Source organism: Hermetia illucens, chromosome 1 (genome assembly GCF_905115235.1).
Source record: "Hermetia illucens chromosome 1, iHerIll2.2.curated.20191125, whole genome shotgun sequence".
Lineage (NCBI taxonomy): Eukaryota > Metazoa > Arthropoda > Insecta > Diptera > Stratiomyidae > Hermetia > Hermetia illucens.
Window position 1 is genome coordinate 138972250 of NC_051849.1, and position 22952 is coordinate 138995201.

The 22952-nt window shown below is 43.9% G+C and overlaps 1 protein-coding gene across 1 annotated transcript in view; it reads left to right on the forward strand.

The window, feature by feature from the left end:
* The window catches only part of LOC119648185 (UDP-galactose transporter senju), a 38256-nt gene extending 28069 nt beyond the window's left edge, over window positions 1–10187 (forward strand). Inside the window, exon 4 of the mRNA XM_038049776.1 lies at window positions 9056–10187. Coding sequence (XP_037905704.1) covers window positions 9056–9763 — 708 coding nt within the window. The 3' untranslated portion in view covers window positions 9764–10187. The remainder of the gene's footprint in view (window positions 1–9055) is intronic.
* Window positions 10188–22952: the final 12765 nt, after the last annotated feature.

Here is a 22952-nt window from a genome sequence, read left to right on the forward strand (position 1 = left end):
GAACCGACCTCGGCTGTCCCCTTCGACTCACAAATCTACGGAAGGAGGCAAGGTAGGCATTGGTGCTGAGATCGGAACAAATCTCAAGATGGAGAGCCTTGGTTGCCATACACACAAACACAACCACGTATACTTTGATTGTTTTTGAATTTCGCAACGGACCACTTTTGATTTGAAATGGGCCACAGAGATCAGTCCCAACGTTTTCAAACACAAATTCAGCTGCTGTCCGTTCTACTGGGAGATCTGCCATCCTGGGGGTAACTGTCAGACCTCTCATACGGATGCATTTGGTACACGTCCTTATCCATTTTTTAACCCTTTGCTGTAGAGCAGGTATATAATAGATTTCTCGAATTATAGTCATGGTGACTCCAACCCCACAATGATCATTGCCCTCATGAACCTGTCTAATGAGGAGATCCACCAAATGACATTTTCCTAAAATGATGGGGTGCCGCTGCTCAAATGGTAATGGAGCGTTGCTCAACCGTCCTCCCACCCTGAGAAGACCACTTCCTTCCTCCAAGAAGGGGTCGAGCGTACTTAGCCAATGATGTCTTTCCACGGGTAGCCCGTGTGTCAACCTCGCAATTTGCTTTCCAAATAGCTCCATTTGCTGCCATTTAGTCGCCGCGACTTCTGCTTGTTTTAACTCCATGGCCGAAAGGAAGCCCGATTTCCTGTTTCTCCACCTTAAGCACCACGCAACGGTGTTGATCAGTCTAGTCGACGACGAGAACCGGGTACTAAAATCGGTAAAGCCCTTCGATTCCCCATAATCTAAAGAGACGCAACTTATTATTGAATTTTTTATCACAAAGGGAGTGACAGGTAGATCCCCTTGCAAAAAAGGAGGACCCTCAAACCATAACTTATGGTTTACAAATTTCCGGGGGAGCATTCCTCTTGATGCACAATCAGCCGGGTTTAACTTTGACTGTACATAATGAATTTCGGAAGGAGCGAGAACCTTTCTAATTGATGCGACCCTACGCTTTACAGCCTTATTTTCAATTTCCTTCTGACTTTGGATCCAAGCGAGGGCTACCTCAGAATCAGTGTAGGCTAAGCACTTTAGTGGAATTGCCCCTAAGCTTTTTTTGACATCCCTTAATAATTCGACTAATAATACCACGCTTTCCAGTTCGAGCTTGGGAATGGTACAAAGCCCTTCGGCTTGACCAACCCGGGCCTTCAGAGGGGTAACTCGCCCTCTTGATGCAATAAGACGGACGACGTAACCCCGATGTGTCTTGACTCTGCTATAAATAACGGCAGCGTATCCATCCCCCGAAGCATCACTGAAACCAACTAACTCAGTTACGTGGCTCTCATTACCGTACCCAATCCATCTAGGGATTTGGACCTGATTCAAATCTCCTAATGAAGCAAACACTTTTTCTATTTGTTCTTGGGCAACTCCTGAAATCTCTTCATCCCAGCCATAACCTTCTTGCCACAACTTCTGAATTTCGATTCGTAGCTTCATAATAACGGGCAATAGCCAGCCAATGGGATCAAACAGAGATGCACTCACACTCAGGATGTTTCTTTTAGTGAACATAGTAATTTTTCTTATCTTGATACTATACTGAAAGCAATCCTTTTGAGGATTGTAGTGCAACCCCAGGATCTTTAAGTCACTCTCAGCCTTTTGCAATTCTACAAAGGAATCAATTTGTCGCGATCTATCTATGTTTTCCAAAACTTCGCTATGGTTACTGGACCACTTCGTTAGAGACATCTTCCCCTTCTCCAATGTTACCGAAATTTTTTTAATAATTTCCTTGGCAGCACCAATGCTTGTTGCCCCATACAACAAGTCATCCATGTAGAAGGCGTTTTTTACTACCCATTTTGTCTCCTCATCGGGTGCGTTGTCCTCGGCTACCTGATGAAGTGTCCTAATCGCCTGCCAAGGAGCGCAATCAATCCCATAGGTCACTGTTTTCAGAAAATACTCCTGAATAGGTTCCTTCGGGTTAGATCTCCATAAGATTCTCAGTCTTAACTGGTCCTCTGGTTTCAGCAAAATCTGGCGATACATTTTAGTAATATCACTGGAGAAGACAAACTCAAATTTCCGACTACGGGTAACAATATCAAAGATGTGGGTTTGTAACTTTGGCCCAGGAAGAATTGCTTGATTAAGACTAACGCCATTCGACGTTGGACTGGAGGCGTTAAAAACATTCCTGAGCTTCGATGTGGTAGCATCCTTGCGAATCACACTCAGGTATGGTATGTAATAAACGTCTCCACTAGTATCACCTCGGAGTTCAGTAGGGACCTCTTCCATATGACCCAAGTCCCGATATTCTGACATGAACTCGTCCGATTTCGTTTTGAGTTCGGCGTTCTTTAACCACCGTTTCTCCTGGCCGAGAAAATACTGAACTGCCTTGTTAAATGAGTTTCCCAACTGAATATCCTCCTGACGCCACGGGGTTGGTACAACATACCGACCGTCTTCAGTTCGATAGTGCTGTGATTGGAATAAATGTTCACATCGCTCTTCATCCAATTCAACCCTATCATTTTTGTCAATGGGCATGTCCCAAAAAGACCTTAGGTTTTGCTCAAGTTCCTCCAAGGAAACATATGAGGCCGTAACTTTAGAAGCAGGCAATGCTGCAGAACCAGATACTACCCACCCAAATCGAGTATTTTGGGCTAAAAATCCTTCCACAACTTCCACTCCTTCCAAAAATAATTGAGGAAGGACATTGGAACCTAGAAGAACCGGAACATGCGAAGCGTGATCTGTAACTGGATCTGCCAGCCTCTTGCCTGGGAACAATGAATTTATTCCCTTAGGTGGACGAGGAAGACCCCCTTTGGTAACTCGCTTGACTACCAGCGCCTTCGTTTCCACGTTTGAGCCATCCTCTAAACTAAGAGTCAACCCGACAATTGAAGACACTCTTCCTGCGGATACTCCTCCCACTCCGGATACTTCCACATTGGTTCTCTTCTTAGTTAGTCGCAGCCTTTGAACTAACTCCTCAGTGATATAACTGCTCTGGCTACCCTGGTCGACCAAGCACCGAACTGAAATTACACTTCCATCCTTTGCCTTTATCTTTATTACAGCTGTGGGCAATATAGTTTCGGAATGGGCAAGTTTTGTAGAGTTTTCTGCGTGATGAGAAATACTCCCTTGCATGTATGACCCGCTCGATCGATCTTTGCCGGGATGCAATACTGTTTCATGCTGCCCATGACAAAGCTCACATTTCAAAAACTTACGCCTTTGACATTCCGTACCATTTTTGTACTTATGGGAGGCACAGAAGACACAGATACCATAATGCCGGAGAAGATCCCCTTTGTCCTTGCTGTTTATTAACCGTGGACATTTTAATACCAGATGATCTTCCATACAAATGTAGCATGGAAACCGCTTTATTTTTCCCCCTTGTGCTTTTGCGGCAAGGGAAATTTCCCTATGCGGTTTTTTTCGACCACCTAAGGTCTCTGCCTTCTTAGCAACGGAATGTTCTTCTGCTTGAACCTTCGCGAGTCCGCCCAACCCCTCCCAATTGGGAGACATAACTATGTATCTATTTTCCAGGAATAGATCAATATCATCAATTGTTACGGGAAGTTTTGGCTGTTTTAGCAATGAGTCAAATTCCCGTCGGGTGGAGACATCCATTTTACGGGTAAGGATAAAAGGTATGAAAGGTACACCTTGATCACAATTGAACCCAGCCTTCCTCAGGTTTTGAACCACTGAGCGCATTGTATCAAGTGCCCTTCCAATGGTACTGGGGTCTTGTAATACTATCTGGGGAAGATCTATGAGGGCCTGGATCTCCTTTTCAACCAGCGCCCGAGGATTACTGTAGCGTCGTTCCAGAAGTTCCCAGGCCTTAGCGTAGTTTTCCCCATGCACTCCTAAGTGCTCTACGACTCTCCTCGCATCACCTTTTAATTTGCTCTGCAGCATCATTAGCCTTTCAGCTCGCCCAATATCAGATCCTTCATAGACTGATTGAAAAATACTACGGAAAGACTCAAAGTGACGAAGATCCCCATCAAACGAAGGAATATCAGGGACTGGTGGACAAGGACGAGGTCTATGACCGCGATTCCAATAAGGAATGCCTTCGGTCTCGGAGCTTCTTAGCCCGAAGCCTCTTGACGGCAACGGTATGTCACCAAAAGGTATGTTCAAGTCATCGCGAACCCTGGGAAACCATTCTCTAGAGAACAAGTTTTCCGGTTGTTTTGTCGCGTCCTCCGACTCCCCTTGAGCTTCATTAAGCTCGACTGAAGGTCCGGGGCGTGGACTTGATGTTACCCTTCCACCTGTGATTTCTATATCGACGGGAGAGCCTTCGGGAATGAGATCGCGATGAACACGCCCAATCAGCTCCTTAGTAGCATTGTAAATACCGATCATAACGGATAGTTTATTTTCTCGGAAATAGACTATGTCCTTAGAAGCGTTTTGGCGAAGAAGTTGGCTGTGGCCGGCGAGGAAATCCCAATAAAGCTGTTGCACTTCTTCCCATGCCGCAGCAAAACGCTCTCGCGTCCTTTTTTCTTGCCGGAGTTTGACTAGGGACTCCCGCACACTCTCAAGTTTTGCGACCCTTTCTTGCTGGGCATCAATAATTGCCTGAATCTCCATTCTGGCTAAATTTAAATATCGCGATAATACCAAGCTCCGCGGCGATAGTAACTTTGCGCCTTTAATCTGGGCGCCGCAACGACAATAATTTTGCGCCCTAAGATTTAGGCGCCGCAACAATAATAATTTTGCGCTCTAAATTTGAGCACCGAATCGATAATTTTGCGCTCTTAAGTTTGAGCGCCGCAACGATAATAATTTTGCACTCTTAATTTGAGTGCCGCAACAACAATAATTTTGCGCCCTTAATTTAGGCGCCGCAACAACAATAATTTTGCGCTCTAAATTTGAGCGCCGCAACAACAACTTTGCGCCCTTAATTTAGGCGCCGCAACAACAACTTTGCGCCCTTAATTTAGGCGCCGCAACAACAACAACTTTGCGCCCTAAAATTTAGGCGCCGCAACAACAATAATTTTGCGCTCCTAATTTGAGCGCCGCAGCAACAATAATTTTGCGCCCTTAATTTAGGCGCCGCAACAACAATAATTTTGCGCCCTTAATTTAGGCGCCGCAACAACAATAATTTTGCGCTCCTAATTTGAGCGCCGCAGCAACAATAATTTTGCGCTCTTAATTTGAGCGCCGCAACAACAATAATTTTGCGCTCTTAATTTAGGCGCCGCAACAACAATAATTTTGCGCCCTAAAATTTAGGCGCCGCAACGACAATAATTTTGCGCTCCTAATTTGAGCGCCGCAGCAACAATAATTTTGCGCTCTTAATTTGAGCGCCGCAACAACAATAATTTTGCGCTCTAAATTTGAGCGCCGCAACAACAACTTTGCGCCCTTAATTTAGGCGCCGCAACAACAACAACTTTGCGCCCTAAAATTTAGGCGCCGCAACAACAATAATTTTGCGCTCTAAATTTGAGCGCCGCAACAACAACTTTGCGCCCTTAATTTAGGCGCCGCAACAACAACTTTGCGCCCTTAATTTAGGCGCCGCAACAACAACAACTTTGCGCCCTAAAATTTAGGCGCCGCAACAACAATAATTTTGCGCTCCTAATTTGAGCGCCGCAGCAACAATAATTTTGCGCCCTTAATTTAGGCGCCGCAACAACAATAATTTTGCGCCCTTAATTTAGGCGCCGCAACAACAATAATTTTGCGCTCCTAATTTGAGCGCCGCAGCAACAATAATTTTGCGCTCTTAATTTGAGCGCCGCAACAACAATAATTTTGCGCTCTTAATTTAGGCGCCGCAACAACAATAATTTTGCGCCCTAAAATTTAGGCGCCGCAACGACAATAATTTTGCGCTCCTAATTTGAGCGCCGCAGCAACAATAATTTTGCGCCCTTAATTTAGGCGCCGCAACAACAATAATTTTGCGCCCTTAATTTAGGCGCCGCAACAACAATAATTTTGCGCTCCTAATTTGAGCGCCGCAGCAACAATAATTTTGCGCTCTTAATTTGAGCGCCGCAACAACAATAATTTTGCGCTCTTAATTTAGGCGCCGCAACAACAATAATTTTGCGCCCTAAAATTTAGGCGCCGCAACGACAATAATTTTGCGCTCTAAATTTGAGCGCCGCAACAACAACTTTGCGCCCTTAATTTAGGCGCCGCAACAACAACAATTTTGCGCCCTAAAATTTAGGCGCCGCAACAACAATAATTTTGCGCTCCTAATTTGAGCGCCGCAGCAACAATAATTAGTGATTTCCACTCCGCAATGGCAATACTCTGAACGGGGCACTGAATACGTGGGAAGCGCAACACTGTAAGGATCTATCCTTTGGTCTGAACGCGCCCACGTAACAACAAAATAGTGCACTGAAAACGTAGGAGACGCAACACTACAAGGATCTTTCCTTTGGTCTGAACGTTCCTATGTTGTTCCAGCACAAACAAAGCACCGATAACTTTACCGATGTACTATATGAACCGTTCAGTATTGTCGCGGCGGAACACTAACACGTTTGTAAACTACGCACTTATTAACAACAATTTGCACAAGAAACTTTATAAAAATTCACTGTTTTATAAATTTTAATTTACAAATACTTACTTGAAGGATCCTAATCCGGCTCGACGGACCAATTGTTCGAGAAGTCTCCTATTAGAGTGTGGTTCGCACCTAAGTCCAGCCAAGTATCCAACTTGGCGCGCTTATCCCTTGGGCGCGATGGAGTCCTGCTTCTTTTATCCCTCGCTGTCAAGTGAGGCTGTGGAGAGAACTAAATTAGGGTCTTACCAAATTGTTTCTGAAGTTCCAGCGAAACAAAGACACAAACACTCTTTTCGGGTTTCTTGAATATTTTATTTACTTTATCACTAACTTTCTACCTTAAACTTAAATAACCGAAAAATCTCCAAACAGAACTTCCGACCCGACCCGACTCCAACGCGTATGACTCCAACCACGGCTCCACTCCAACACACCTGACTTCTCAACGTATGACTCCAACCACGGCTCCACTCCAACACAGCTGACTTCTAAAAACGTTTCCGCGTTGCTGCAGTTTTTTATATGGAAAGTCCATTAGTAGCAACCCGGAACTTAAGTTTGTTGGAAAAAGTCCAATCAAACAAAAACTGCACACACAACAGTCAACCGTTGGCCGAGGTCGTCAGAATATTTTCCATATGTTATGGTGCTGGTGACGACATCGCCCAGTAGCAAGCCGGAACACGGAATCGCTTGCATTTTGCACATTAGCACATGTGCATGTTGTATGTTAGCACATGGGCAAGGTTGCTGTTGTTTATTATGATATGGAATCAGTCAGCAACGTACGCTGACCTTGCAGCAATCAATACCGATGATTGCTGACGCTGTTGATGTTAACTTACAAGATCGATTGATTGTGGGAAATCGCTTAAACAGTGGTGAAGTGTTCCTTCTACTTCAGCTGCTGGTTCTGGAGTGGACAGTGAATGTTCCTCACAGGATCATCGGTTCTGAAATCACTGCTATCTCCACCAGCTTTTGCTTCCCTGGCTGGTGCAATAATATATTCTTTTTCAGGTTTTGTGTGAAACAAATGAAATGGACACTTCAAGGCCCTGATCCAATATGGATTGTTGCGCCAACGATTATTATAAATGAAATGGAACAATGTACTACCAATGATGCGACGGTTGCCGAAATCCACAAGCCCCCAACCATTACCGTTACGATCGGTAAGACCGTACTTCCTCATCACATGAAGTTTGTAGTCAAAGTCCTGTCAGAAACCGGCTCCTAGGTCAAGAAATCTCACCTTGCCGGATTCGTGTCTGCTACTACTTGATTTTCCGGGGGGTCCAAAGCCATATCGCCTCAAGAGGAAGTTCCTTCATCTTATTTCGCTTAGGCACAGAATGTCCAGTTTATATCGCTGGAATTCTCATTCGAGTTGGAGAAAGCGAACATTTTGGGGACTGTTGATAGCGTTGTCCTGGAGCGTGCGCATATTCCAGAAACCACTCATAAGCTGTTTTCGGTAGCCAAAAGCGTGGCCATCCAGTAAACCACCAAAAAATGAAACCTGCTGTTATCGGCAGACCCTGCCTAAGATGGAACGATGGCGTAGGTCAGGACACCAGACAGTTTTTAGGGATATCAAATTGGTGGACCTCGGCGCAAAACCGGGATGTCTGGAGTTCCTTATTAAGGCAGGGCTAGACCGGATACCGGTTGTTGCGCCGTTGATGATGATGATGAAAAGCATGCTAAAAATGAGCCTACCCTGCTGTGCATTATGAATTTCTGCAGAAAGTCATACAGGGCAAAGAAGTATTTTTTGGGTATTAGATATAACCACACCGCACTGTCCCACAATCCCATCATTTTCTGCGAATTTTTGACCAAATATGCAACGAATATCATCCCAAAGGACTGATTTGGTCCTCTGTGATTTGTTTCTGCGAAGGAAAACTCGAAGATGGCATTGGCATGACAGTCGATGATAAACTTGCAAGTTGATAAACTTTGCAAGTTTACTGAATAAATTTGTTCTATTCGACTTTATGAGTAATATATTTCTGAAGTTTGTCGACCTTTTGGATTACTCTTTTACTACCGATGCCTCATATTGTAGACCATCCTATAATACTCGTATATGTATACATATATGCATATACCGTCGCTATTAACCTCCACATGGGGCCACGCCTATGCGTCATCGTTTTCTCACTTCTGGGGCTTCTAGCGCGACCCGTTCTTCGATCTTCCTGGGATAGTGCATTACAATGACGTACACACATGACGCAGCAATTCTCCAGTCTCCGAAATTTATCATTACCACAATAAACTGCAGCTTGCTTCCTTCAGTCTTCACGTTTCGTTGGTCCAAAACAAGATTGCTCGTTTCTGGAAATAGGTCAGGCCCACATGCGGTTTTATTAATACGAATAATATTAAGAAATACATTATTGTCTTGAATAAGTAACTAATTTGATTTCCGTTTTCGTCAGGTCATCTTCAAAAAAATCCTAAGTCGACGGCAATGGGTGTCACTTATTCTGCTGACACTGGGTTGCATGGTGAAACAAGTGGATCTCAATCAAATGATGGACATAACAGTCGCGACCCCATCCACTACCAAAAGCGCTGCATCGGCTAAAAACATGACAGGATTCGATTTTAGCATAAGCGCAGTATTCATAATAGCTCAAACGATTTGCTCCTGCTTGGCTGGCGTCTACAACGAATACTTGCTGAAAGACAAAGGCGCCGAAGTGAATATATTTATTCAGAACGTATTTATGTACTTGGATTCGATCATTTGCAATGTCCTGATCTTGGTTCTGCAGGGCGGTGTCGTGAATGCATTCACAGTTACTAGTCTTAAGTCCGTGTTTCAGTTCAAGGTAGTTATAATTATAGTGAATAATGCAGCGATCGGTATTATTACGAGTTTCTTTTTAAAGTACATGAATTCCATATTGAAGACTTTTGCAAGTGCCCTAGAGTTAATCTTCACCGCCGTATTATGTTACATATTATTTGCAATTCCTATTTATGTCAACACTGTCCTTTCGATATTTATCGTATCTGTGGCAATATATTTGTATTCACAAAGTCCAGTTGTGAACTTGGGCAAGGTCCATTTGAGTGAAGAGAGCAAAAAATCCATGGATAGACAAAACCTGCTAAGTGATACTGAAATTGAAGAAGTTTAACTCCCATAAGCAATGGAACTTAGATATAAGTTAGTGTTGTCTTTGGAAAACCGATGGCTATTGCCTGTGCGACTGCATTTGTAACGAAAGATCCCTGATTGCCCTCTATTATATTGGTAACAACGATTGTTATTGTAACGTTAAGTACTTGCGGTAGAATTTTTTTTACTGACACCATTGACATTTGCTTTGGCATCATTCATTGATGTTTACTATGTAATTTTGATTTTTCTCAATCCCTAAATAGTAAATGTACATAAAAAATCGTGCATCAATCATGGACATACAATTAATTTATTTTTTAATTCTGCATACCAAGCCTTGAGGCAAAAAAAATAGTTGTAGATGTGTTTTTTGACCATATTTATTGTTGCTGCAAATTAATTATTAACATTGAGAAATATACGACTTATTTTTATTGAGATCTCTGCGTTTTTCCATACTTTCTTTACATTTCTCTCGGCCGTTATCTGCTTCACCTATAACATTTTCAGAATTTCATCCTCCACGTGCAATTTTGGAAAACGTCAAAATATTTTGGGTATCTATTAAGTAAAGTCATTGCTCGCAACTATCTTTCTTCACATATTTCCTTTTAATTACTTCACAAAACATTAAAATAAGTTTACTATCTGTTTTTTTACATTTTTTTCTTAGAAAGAACTGTTGTGCTAGGTTGTAGCATTATGTGACAGTCCCCCAATTTTTCCTTCTTTCTTCCCAGTGGGAAGAAAACTGTGCTCCAAAACGTTGTGCCTTCATCTCTTCGCACTTTTCTTGTACGTTTTGTATTACCGTCATGACCTGTATCCTCGTTATTATGGAGTTTATGGTAACCAGTTTTCCTCTGACTACCCCGATAATGTTTTGCGGACTAGCGCTAGTTCTTTCCTTCTCTGCAAAATCGCTGATATGCTCTTAGTTGCCAGGTGTACAACCTCATATTATTTGTAGTTTTCTCGCAGGCTTAATTGAGGTGTATCCGGATAGCTTAGTGGTTAGAGCACTAGGCTCCTGTACGGAAGGTCGTTGTTCAAATAGTGGCAGTGGGATTTGTATCGTCATTTGACGTCGGATGCCAGTCCACTCAGCTGTGAATGGGTATATGAGTCAAATCGGGGTAATAATTTCTGACGAGCGCAATGCTGACCACATTGCCTCCTGCATGGGGTACTGTAATCCTGTAATGTTCTGTTGCGGTCTTAAATGAAGTGCTCTAACACACTTCAAGGCCCTGATCTGATTGGATTGTCACGCCAACGATTATTATCATAATCCATGTCCCTTGCAATTGATTTCGCATCAATCTCTATTTTCTTGGTAACTTGCTTTGAATTGATGGTGTGGTTATCTATATATATGGTTGCCATTTAGCCTGGTGTAGCGCGTAAACCGACGGCAATGATAGATCGACCGCTAGTATTCATTATCAGCACGGATGGAAATCGCTTTTAGTGTATGTTTGTCGCAATTCTTCAGGCTTAAAAGCTTTGTTAATGTGTGTTTTGATAAATTTATCGGCAGGTGCTATTTCCCAGAACTATTATAGTGGACATTAGTCCCATTTGTACCTAGCTCGTAATGTGATATTGACGTTCAAAGTATTAGATTACAGTAAATTTGCATAAAAGTGACAACTTTGGAGACCATCCCTTAGTTTATGCGTGAGGGTTCACAGTTCCCACCTTCTCAACAGATTTGGAATCTATAGGAGTAACCGCTTTTGAGAGAGAAGTGTGTGACACCCAGACGGTCTGATAGACAGACAGTAAATGGATTTTAATAAGGTTTTGTTTTTCACAAAATCTTAAAAATGTGATCCATCATGGATCTTCCTCCTCGATGGTGTTTTCCGGCTCTACCCGCGTGACCGAGCCGATTTTTATTTTTCTAATTTCAGCTTGGCTTTCGTTCCATAATGTCGCACGATTACCCTTTTTAGTATTTCAGGTTCTGCTGCATCGCATTAGGACGCACGAAATTTTCCTAATGCCATGAGAAGAATTGAAACTGCTCACATTCTCGAGCTTGGCTAGCACAGAGGCGTATAAGCACACAGCAATTCGTTTTTCTTTAGGTTTTGATATAGTGCAGCCCTCGTGGTTGATCCTTGTCAATCCGGATGGTCATTTCGCTATTCCGCAATTCACTAAGTCACTACAAGGTTCTTTTTTTGTTGGTCTCTCTTAAAAAGCGAATGTGCCTCTCGGTACTTAAACTATCCTTAGTGAATAGCATCCGTTCACACAATTTTACGCAATTATTTGTCATGTGTCCTCCTCCGCAGTTCCGATTGATTTAATTTTTGATACTTAGTTGAAATTGATGTCCATATTTTTATTTTCTACAGTGATTATAGATTAGGAAAAGAACTAGGTTTTTTCCCTTATTCTGTAAGTTTTTTATTTTATTTTTTATAGCATACAATTGTTTCGGGGACCACGTGGCTCCCTCATCAGTCATCATCATCAACGGCGCAACAACCTGTATCCGGTCTAGGCCTGCCTTAATAAGGAACCCCAGACATCCCGGTTTTGCGCCGAGGTCCACCAATTCGATATCCCTAAAAGCTGTCTGGCGTCCTGGCCTACACCATCGCTCTATCTTACGCAGGGTCTGCCTCGTCTTCTTTTTCTACCATAGATATTGCCCTTATAGACTTTGCGGGCTGGATCATCCTCATCCATACGGATTAAGTGACCCGCCCACCGTAACCTATTGAGCCGGATTTTATTCACAACCGGACGGTCATGGTATCGCTCATAGATTTCGTCATTGTGTAGGCTGCGGAATCGTCCATCCTCATGTAGGGGGCCAAAAATTCTTGGGAGGATTCTTCTCTCGAACGCGGCCAAGAGTTCGCAATTTTTCTTGCTAAGAACCGAAGTCTCCGAGGAATACATCATTACTGACAAGATCATTTTCTTGTACAGTAAGAGCTTTGACCCTGTAAGCTAAAATAGGCTCTGTTGGCTGACAACAACCGTGCGCGGATTTCATCATCGTAGCTGTTATCGGTTGTGATTTTCGACCCTAGATAGGAGAAATTGTCAACGATCTCAAAGTTGTATTCTCCTATCTTTATTCTTCCTGTTTGACCAGTGCGGTTTGACGTTGTTGGTTGATTCGTCTTCGGTGCTGACGTTGCCACCATATATTTTGTCTTGCCTTCATTGATGTGCAACCCAAGATCTCGCGCCGCCTGCTCGATCTAGATCAAGGCAGTTTGTACATCTCGGGTGGTTCTTCCCATGATGTCGATATCGTTAGCATAAGCCACTAGTTGGGTGGACTTAAAGAGGATCGTACCTGTTGCATTTACCTCAGCGTCACGCAGCTTTTATCTGGCCTCGCACATTGGTCAGGGTCAGCCTAGTCAGTCTTATTAATTTCGTCGGGATACCGAATTCTCTCATGGCCGTGTACAGTTTTACCCTGGCTATGCTTTCATAGCTGACCACATTGCCTCCTAGTGTACCGTTGCGGTCTTGAATGAAGTGCTCTAACACACTTCAAGGCCCTGATCCAATATGGATTGTTGCGCCAACGATTATTATTATTATGCTTTCATAGGCGGCTTTAAAGTCGATGAATAGATTGTGCAACTGTTGTCCATTGCTTGCCACAGAGAGAAAATCTGATCTGTTGCTGATTTGCCTGGAGTGAAGCCTCTTTGGTATGGGCCAATGAAGTTCTGGGCGTATGCGGCTATCCGGCCTAGCAAGATAGCGGAGAATATCTTATAGATGGTACTCAGCAACGTGATACCTCTATAATTGCTGCACTGTATGATATCTCCCTTTTAATGTATGAGACAGATAATGCCTCGTTGCCAATCGTCAGGCATTGATTTGCTGTCCCATACCTTGAGCACAAGTTGATGAACCACTTGGTGTAACTGGTCGCCTCCATATTTAACCAATTCGGCTGTAATTCCATCGGCTCCTGGCGACTTATGATTTTTTAGCCGATGAATTGCACGGACTGTTTCTCCTAAACTTGGTGGTGGCAGTATTTGCTCGTCGTCTGCAGTTGGCGGGACCTACAACTCGCCGATATTTTGGTTGTTGAGTTGTGCATCAAAATAATCAACCCATCGTTCCAATATGCCCAGTCTGTCGGAAATCAGATTTCCCTCTTTGTCTCGGCAGGATGAGCATCGAGGTGTATAAGACTTCATCCTGTTGACTTATTGGTAAAACTTGCGCGCCTGGTGCGGTTGCTCCCTGTACTGTTCTAGTTCCCAGACTTGTTGGTTCTCCCAGGCTTCCTTTTTTCGTCTGTGAAGTCGCTTCTCCGCTCGACGGAGTTCATGATAGGTCTCTGCGCGTGCCCGCGTTGTTTGAGAATGCAACATTACTCGGTATGCGGCATTCTTCGGTTCCGTTGCTAGCTTATATTCATCGTCAAACCAGCCATTCCGACTCCTTTTGCGGCTGGGGCCAAGTATGTTTGTGGCCGTATCCATGATAACGTTCTTCAGGTGGTTCATCTCCAGGTCCTCTGTTGACTGCAGTTATTGCGGCATCCATTTCCCTCTTATAGGTGTCGCGGAGGGCTGTGTTATGGATGGCTTCGGTGATAACTGTCACCTGATTGTCAGAGGGGATTCTAGGTGGTGTTGTTATTCGAGCTCGGAGCATCATGCCAACGAGATAGTGATCCGAGTCTATATTGGCCCCCCTATATGTTCTGACATTCATCAAGGCTGCGAGGTGGTGGCGTTCGATCAACACGTGGTCAATTTGGTTGAAAGTGGTCCCGTGTGGAGAGGCGCACGTATGTTTGTGGACCGCTTTCCGCGCAAACCAGGTACTTCAACCATTCAACCATTTCGTGTGACCCTGCTAAATCGTAGTCATGTCGTGTTCTACGAATTATATAAAGGAGCACTTAACATCTGCGAGCCGCTACGGTCACGCTGCTCCCAGGGCAGAGGTGAGGCAGCGTCTGACGATGTGAGTCTGCCCTGGTAATAAACCGTAAAGTCGTCATCGCTTGCCACCATATAATTGTTTTCCATTTTTTCCCCAACCTTTCTTTTTTTTCTGTGCTTTTATTACCTGCTGCTTTCTTGTTTGCAGTTGTGCGGTTTCTTTCGTCGTGATTCAAGGTTATCTGCTTCCCTTCTTTGATTATGCATATGCTTTTCGCTGCATCCAAAAGATGTGCTTTATAACATCCTCAATATCCATCGTTACAGTATGTCCCTCTTCCACCATGTGCGTTGCTACCTTTGACCTAATGCTTCGTCGCTTTTTCGGTTCGTATATTCTCTTATGTGTTCCTCGAATCTTGTAGTCACTAGCCCTTTAGTCTCACCAATATACATTTTTAAGGTTTTGTTTGTCTGTCCGTCCGTCTGTCTTTTTTTTTTTAACGAGGTGGAAATCTTCAAAAGGCTCTGGCCTGGGCACCCAGAGTGTGGGATTTTTACCCAGTAAAACCACCCCCAACTCGCCCACTAACCCATGGAACCACCTTTAGGTATCACATCACGGGGCGGAGTTAGCTTACTTTAGCTAAGTTTCCTTCCGTTTTCCCGTGGGGTTCGTAACCGCGCCTTCTTCACTTCTTGTGCTTTTCGCAGTTTATCGTGGACTACTGTGATCATGAAATTGATCGCATTACAGTCTTCCTAGCAAGCTACCATTATCCGGACAAAATTTTCCGGTGATAGCACTTCACCTAGAGTTTCCTCTAGGTTCCTCCTTTCTTCCACGAACCTAGCACATTGGAAGAATACGTGCGCTGGGTCCTCTGGGACCCCGTCGCAGTTTGGACAATTGAGTGAGGTGTCCAATTTAAACCTGTACAGGTATTGACGGTATCCTCCATGGCCGGTGAGAAACTGGGTGAGATTATAATTAATCTCCCCATGCTTTCTATTCAGCCGCCCCCCAATGGAAGGGATCGACCTGTAAGTCCAAGGACCCCCTTCTGACTGTTCCCATCGCTCTCCTTTTCGGCTTTTTTCACCTGCGATAAGGGAAAAATGGACCTGGTGTTATAATTGTTCTTCATTTCGGTTGTCATGATGTCAATCGGATTCATTCCTGAGATGACGAACGTTCGAATGTTCTTCTGTAAACCTACTCAGTTTATATGAATTGCCTAAAACCTGCAGCACGTTTCCCCAAACTGGGACTGCATTCAGCATGATAGAACTCATCACCCTGGCTATGAGTAGCCTGAAAGTATGCCGCGGTCCTCCTAGGTTCGGCATCATCCTTGCCAGAGCCATACTAGTGGTGGACGCTTTCTTGCAAGTAGGTTCTATGTGCTGCTTAAAATAGAGTTTTCCGTCTATCATCACCCCCAAGTATTTGATGGCCGGCTTGGAAGTGATGATACGATTCCGGATTCTAATGCAGGCGTAATTTCTATTACGGCGCTTAGTGATGAGGACCGCTTCCGCCTTTTCCTCCGCGAGTGCCAATTCAGCACTCTCTAGTCAAGCCTTAAGGACACTGATTGCTTCGCTTGAACACAGCTCAGCATCCTCGAGATGCTTTGCGACCACAACCAGTGCTATATTATCGGCGTAACCAACTACCGTGGCCTCCTCCGGAACCGGAAGGTTAAGTACATCATTATACATTATGTTCCACAGTAGTGGGTCCAGTACAGAGCTCTGTGGGACACCCGCGGAGGTAACGTACTCCTTGGGTCCATCATCGGTATTATACCAGAGTGTTCGCTCATGGAAATAGCTATCTATAATAGCGGCGAAGTAGGTGGGAACACCAATCGTCGCCAGAGACTTTCGTATAAGGTTCAAATTGGCCGAGTTGAATGCATTCCTCACATCCAGGGTCATCACCACACAATATTTTCTGGTACAACCCCTTCCGTGAATTGCATTTTCGGCCAAGCCAGTAACCATTTTGATGACATCAATGGTTGATCTGGCTTTACGGAACCCATACTGCCTATCTGAAAGGCCCCTTGGCTCTCGATGACTGGGAGTAATATATTATAAATAATCCGCCCCAACATTCTCCCCATAGTGTATAGAAGACATATGGGTCTATAGGAGGATGGTTCCTCTGGTGGTTTGCCAGCCTTAGGCAGCCGCACCAGCTTCTGCCGCTTCCACGGTGCGGGAAAGATACCCTTGGACATGCACGTTTCGGACAGCACCGCGAACATATCTCGCCTGTTCGACTGCAGATCTCCAGCAGCTCGTCCCTGGTGACAGGTGGAATCGGCATCACATTCAGGGGACGCTGGAAGGTGTCATTGCCCCTCTCTTGTTGGGGAAATAACCCCTGGATTATTTTCAACAAGAGTATAGGGCACGTGATCTGCGGAGATGATCGGGCTCTGAATCGTCCTGTGACGATTTTATAAACGAGCTTTCTTATAGGCCTTTTGCCCTTGATCGATCCTACCTACCGGATATCCAGTGAGTGATATCCTTCCAAGTTGAGATTAAGGGCAGGTCCCCTTACATGCAAAAGGGGGGTGTATAATTTTTTTTCACTGAATATAGTCATGTTGGGTATCAAATGAAAGGTCTCGATTAGTACTTTTCGAAGCCGGCCTTAGTTTTGACATTTATGAGAAAGCGGGGAGTAGGAGGGGTGGAAAGTGACGATTTCTTTAACAGACCCATTCTTAGAAACTACCCAACCGAAAAATCTGAAAAAAATCATGAAGCTGCTTCTATATGGTGCCCAGGCCTCAAAATACTCTTCATATCGATATCTGTTCAAATTAAGTTAATAATAGTATGTTACCATATTTTTGGGTAATTTGAATAAAACCCCCCTTAAGTGTATCTCAGAGTTACAAAAGTTGGTAGTAGTATAAAATATAATATAATACACTCAAATATACTCACAGAAGAAGCAAACAAAACCTTTCATACCTGAAGCGCCCAGCTTCCGGTTTCCTGACTTGTTAAATTTGTCTTTGGTAGATTCTAGCTTTGTCCTCAGTTGTCTGTTTGTGTTTGTACTTACTACTTCGATGTTGTGTTTTGAATGTATTTGATATTTTCTTCGTTAACGATGAGAATGTAATGCTCGCTCTGATTGGTGGATTATCCTTTTTTTTACTTTTGGTCCCTACTCATTTTATTTTGTTTTTTTACGCAATATTCCATCTATTTTCTCCCTACTATATCCGTTTTTCACCGCTGTGCCTTTTATATAGTTTAACTCGTTTTTGAAAGGCTCCTCCGTCAATGTACCATACTGTGGTTCATTTTCTGCCCATATATGTGTTTTGAGGTCCTCGATATGACACGGTGTGTGTAACTAACTCGAGTTTATTGTTGTTTCTTATTATTGCTAAATTCAGAAACTATTCGGTGGTCATCTTCCTTTTCCATTGTGATAATTATGTTACGATGTATTTTGTTTATGGCTTGCAGCGTTTTCCGACATCTTCGTTTGGGATTATTACCAGTACGTCGTGACTTCTTCTTCTTTTTCTTCAGCCTTTGTCCGGTTCACAAACGGGGTCGGCTCGTCCTGATCGGTTTCGCCATTTTATTCTATCAAAACCCTGATATGGGTGCAGTCACGTGGCTTTCAAATTAAAACCCTCTCTAGCGTATCAAACCACCGTTGTTCCGGCCGGCCTTTTGGTCGCTTACCATCAACTTCAATCTTTAGACCAATTTTGGCAAGTGAATTGTCGTTAGCGCGAATTACGTGACCACAATTGTTGCAACCCCATATCGATCGAGGATATCTTCATTTCGGATGTGATCAAAACCTGTCATGCCACTAGCCCCACGCAACATCTTCGTCTCAATTACCGCAAGACGTCGTTCATTGTCTTTTATAGTCGGCCAACACTCAGGACCATGGAGAGCGGCAGGACAGACGACATTGCGGTAGATTTTAGATTTGAGACGTTCGTTGATACGTCGATCATGCCACTTCATCCAGGTTGCGTTAATGTGTGAAGCAATTTCATAACGCAGTTCACCATTGGTTGATAGAATTGACCTGGGGTATTTAAATCGCTCAGTTCTGGGCAGGTCACTGCTGCTCAGAGTGACTGTGTCCGTTTCATGAGGATCGGTCGTCAAAACTCACTTTTATTCAGATTCAATCTGAGACCGGTTGGATGAGGCCATCATTCCATTTTTGGACAAATTTCTCGAGATCATTTTTGCCATTAGACGCTGGGAAAACATCATCTGCATAAAGCAGTGTGTAGGGCGCTGGACGTTGGGTGTTCCGTGTGACGGTGTCTATAACAAGAACAAAGAGAAGTGGTGAGGTACACCCGCCACACTTCGGACTTTACTTTTCTAATCGTGGTAGAGCAATTGAACCAGCGCAGGAGTTCTTTTGACATTAAGTGTTGTCGTGGAGCATACCAGATGAGTTCGTGTGACACACGGTCAAACACTTTCTCTAGATCCAGAAATGCAATATAAAGAGGGTGATGCTTCTCACGGTGTTTCTCCATGAGTAACCGCGCAGCGTGGATCGCGACAGTTGTTTTCTGTTCTTGACAAATCCGGTTTGATTCACGGTTATTTCAAGGAATTCGCGAATACGGCTGCCAAGAATGCGTTCAAAAACCTTGATGGTTAAGCCCTTGGGGGTTTAACGTAGGTACCTGTCGTGGAGACTTAATCCTACGGTCCTCTTCAGACACGGATTGATTTTGTGACCACTATCAGAACAAGCAACAATGGTACCAGTCTATACCAAGTGCATGGCTTCGCATTCATACTGGAATTACCTAAATCTCTACCGAACTAAGGAGTACGGCACCCGTGTTGAAACGCAACACCACGCCGAGGCCCAAAGGTCTCTTCTCGCTGAACATAACCACAACCCCCATGAAACTTGCATTAGGGGGCCTACCACAAATAACCGAGCTGTACTCACATACAACGGGAGTTCACCCGAAGTATGAGAGTCCAGGGGCTTTCCCGGTTCTCATGGTACGAGTATACCCCTGGTAAGGTTTTGTGACTATTGCCACTTCAGATGAGTCCCCCTACAGACTCGGGTCTGATCGCCCTAATTAGGCCTTTGGAGCATTCGCCTACTGAATCACGGCCGGCAAACCAAAGTGAGTACAGCTTCTTCCGGTGCCACCACTATGGAGGTTCTCCTCGGCCACTTGGTTTTGGTTCAGCCGACGGGTTTGCCGCCCCGTCTTCCTCACCGCCACCTCTGAGCACCAAAATCTTCATGGTAAAGGAAATAACCGGATCGGACGGCAATTTGAATATTCTGCTGGACTATATTTTTTTTCCATATTGAAACTATGGTACTTTCTTGCCACTCGGTGGTGCTCCACCTTCCTGAATAACTCGACTGAAAAATTCACTGAGCTACTAACAATTAACCCTGTTAGCAACTCCTCTAGGAATGCTTCTTCTTTTCGAGTGATTCTGATCCTTGTTACAGGATCATTTAGCGCTGTAAGAAAAATTTTGCTTACTTTCGGTGATAATTGAGTCTGGTTTTTTGTTGTTTAACAGGTTTTTTTGTCTTCAACTCCGTGGTTATTATTTTCTTGGCCTCTGATTTCAAGCTATTTTTGTGTCAGAACCCAATGCCTTGGTCTAGAGTCAGTTGGACTGGGTAGAGATCCAGTTCTTTGTTCAATAGGAGAGGATGGAGCCAAATGGCGAAACCGATCACGACGGCCGACCCCGCTTGTGAATGGGACAACGACTGAAGAAAAAGAAGAAGAACAAAATTTGTTTTCAGTTAAAATATCTTCTAACGTTTGATTGGTATGTATATTTGTAGGAGGTTGCCTTGCTGGAATTTCCCAAGGGCGTGAAAGATGCAATTCTTTTTTAAAACGGAAAAAGCGAGTAGAGTTCTCATTATATTTTTTTTTTCATCCGGGTGAACTAGAAAAATCGGAAGAAATCCAAAAATTTCAACTTTTCGAAGATTTGAAAAGAAAAATGTCATCTTTCAGAAAAAAATCCAATTTGATTTAATAACAAAAGTATTGGACATTTTTTTTTTAACAAATTTTTTAGTTTAAATAGAAAATAATTTAGCTCTGAAGAGAATAAGCTATAATTCATTCCAGAGTGTTCATTCGTTTTTCTCCAATTACGCCCGCCAACCTTAAAAATGGAAAGTTTAGAAAACGATCCTCAAAGATTAAAGAATTCATTGAGCCGCAGTGTTGGGTCTGTGTTCTTTGCTTTCCAGAGCTCGGATGCGATGTCGTAAGGTCCTGTTGCTTTTCCCAATTTCATTGGTTTTATAGCTTCCTTGACTTCAGTTTCGCTGATAGGTGGAATTGCTCCAAATGTTGACAATGAATGTGAAAGTGGAGGATGAACAAATTCTTCAGTCGTCGCGGCTCAATGGTCGGTAAGCAAAGTACCGTTCTTGTCATTAACACAACAGAAGCTATTGACAAGTCGATACAGATCTCTCTTGCTATCCCGAATGTCCAGTTTATCGTAAAGATCTTTGTAACCTAATATGTCCGGATAGCCCAGGTCCAGCCGCCAAAACTCTGTCGTACGGAAGGTCGCGGTTCAAATCTCACTGGTGGCAGAGGGATTTGTATCGTGATTTAAGGTCGGATCCCAGTGGACTCAGCTGTGAATCAGTACCTGAGTCAAATCAGGGTAATAATCCCGGGCGAGCGCAATGCTGACCACATGGCCTGCTATAGGGTACTGTTATCCTGTAGTGTTCCGTTGCACTCTTCTAGGCCCTGATCCAATCCGTTCGTAAGGGAATTGCGTAAGTGAGATCATTTCTTCTTTCTCCTCACAAAATTGCCACCTTTTAATGCACGGGCCGGTGCGTTCCTCACGTTGTGTAATTGGTGGCTTGACTCGCTAGACGGCAAGCAACAGATGGTCTCATAGGGAACGGCTTTGCAGTCGGTCACGGTGGTAGAATGTCTTTTTGTGAGAATATAGTCGATTTGCGTTTTACTATTCCCACTATAAAATCTTGGAAGATGAGACAATCGTTTGATGAACCATGTATTCATAAGTACAAGGTCATGGGTGAAGAAATGAATAGTGCGATTAGCTGATATAATGGTGAGCTTCTTCAGTTGCCCCTCGAAACGTTCCACTTCTTTAATGGTATCACGGAAACCCTCTGAAATTTCAATGCCAACACCATATTGAATGTGTGGGCTACCAAAAGAGAGAAGTTTGTAGCCATTTTCACGACGTTCGTGTTCTACACCGCAGCCTTTGACACCAGACCATTGTGTTTCTTGCAGAGCCCACATATCAATGCACCTCTTGCGAGTTCCTCGGTCTTTCTAGTTAGGATGGCAATATTTAGTGTGTAGACGGACTAACTTACTTATATCTTCCAGCCCATTTTTCGGCAGGATCGGGGCGTCCTGCCGCGTCGACTTAGCATTTCTTCCAAGCTTATTGTTACGCAATACGATCATTTTGTTTTAACGACATTCGATACATTTTCTTGGCCGGCCTGTCCCGAAACCTGTCACCAAGAGAGATCAGGTAGGATTTAGCATAATGGAATAACTCCAACTATACTTCATTGGTCATTGGTCAAAGGGTAGTATAGGTCCCAGGGCGAAACGTGGATTGGTACCCACGATGGAGCATAAAACCTGAGAAATGCCTGCTGAACCAACACCAACAGTTCTACTACCAAACCCTATCTTCACCTCCACGTGGTGACCGCTGGGAGCTCTTTCTTAACGAAAATCTGCAGACGGAGAAAGATGAAGGCGAGTCTCCCGCTCCTAAAAACGGGACAAATTGTACCAACTGGTTTTCCAGGGTGGGGGTTACGTAGGGCTGGCAACCCTACATGGAAAACAACTTGTTACGAAAACACAACAGGAGCCTCGGACTGGACATATTATACAACGATGAACCCGGCAACGACAACGGAATAACGATTTGCGCATTTTCTCATGGAATGTGCGCTCCCTGTACAGAGATGAAGCTGATAAGCAGATAGCCGATACCCAGTCCCAATACAGTGAAGCCCATGGTGTTTTACGTAGGCACCTGTCGTGAGACTTAATCCTACGGTCCTCTTCAGACACGGATTGATTTTGTGACCATAAGCAGAGCCCCGCTGAGACAAGCAACAACGGTACCAGTCTATACCAAGTGCATGGCTTAGCATTCATACTGGTGGATGCAAGAATTACCTAAATCTCTACCGAACTAAGGAGTACGGCACCCGTGTTGATACGCAACACCACGTCGAGGCCCGAAGGTCTCTTC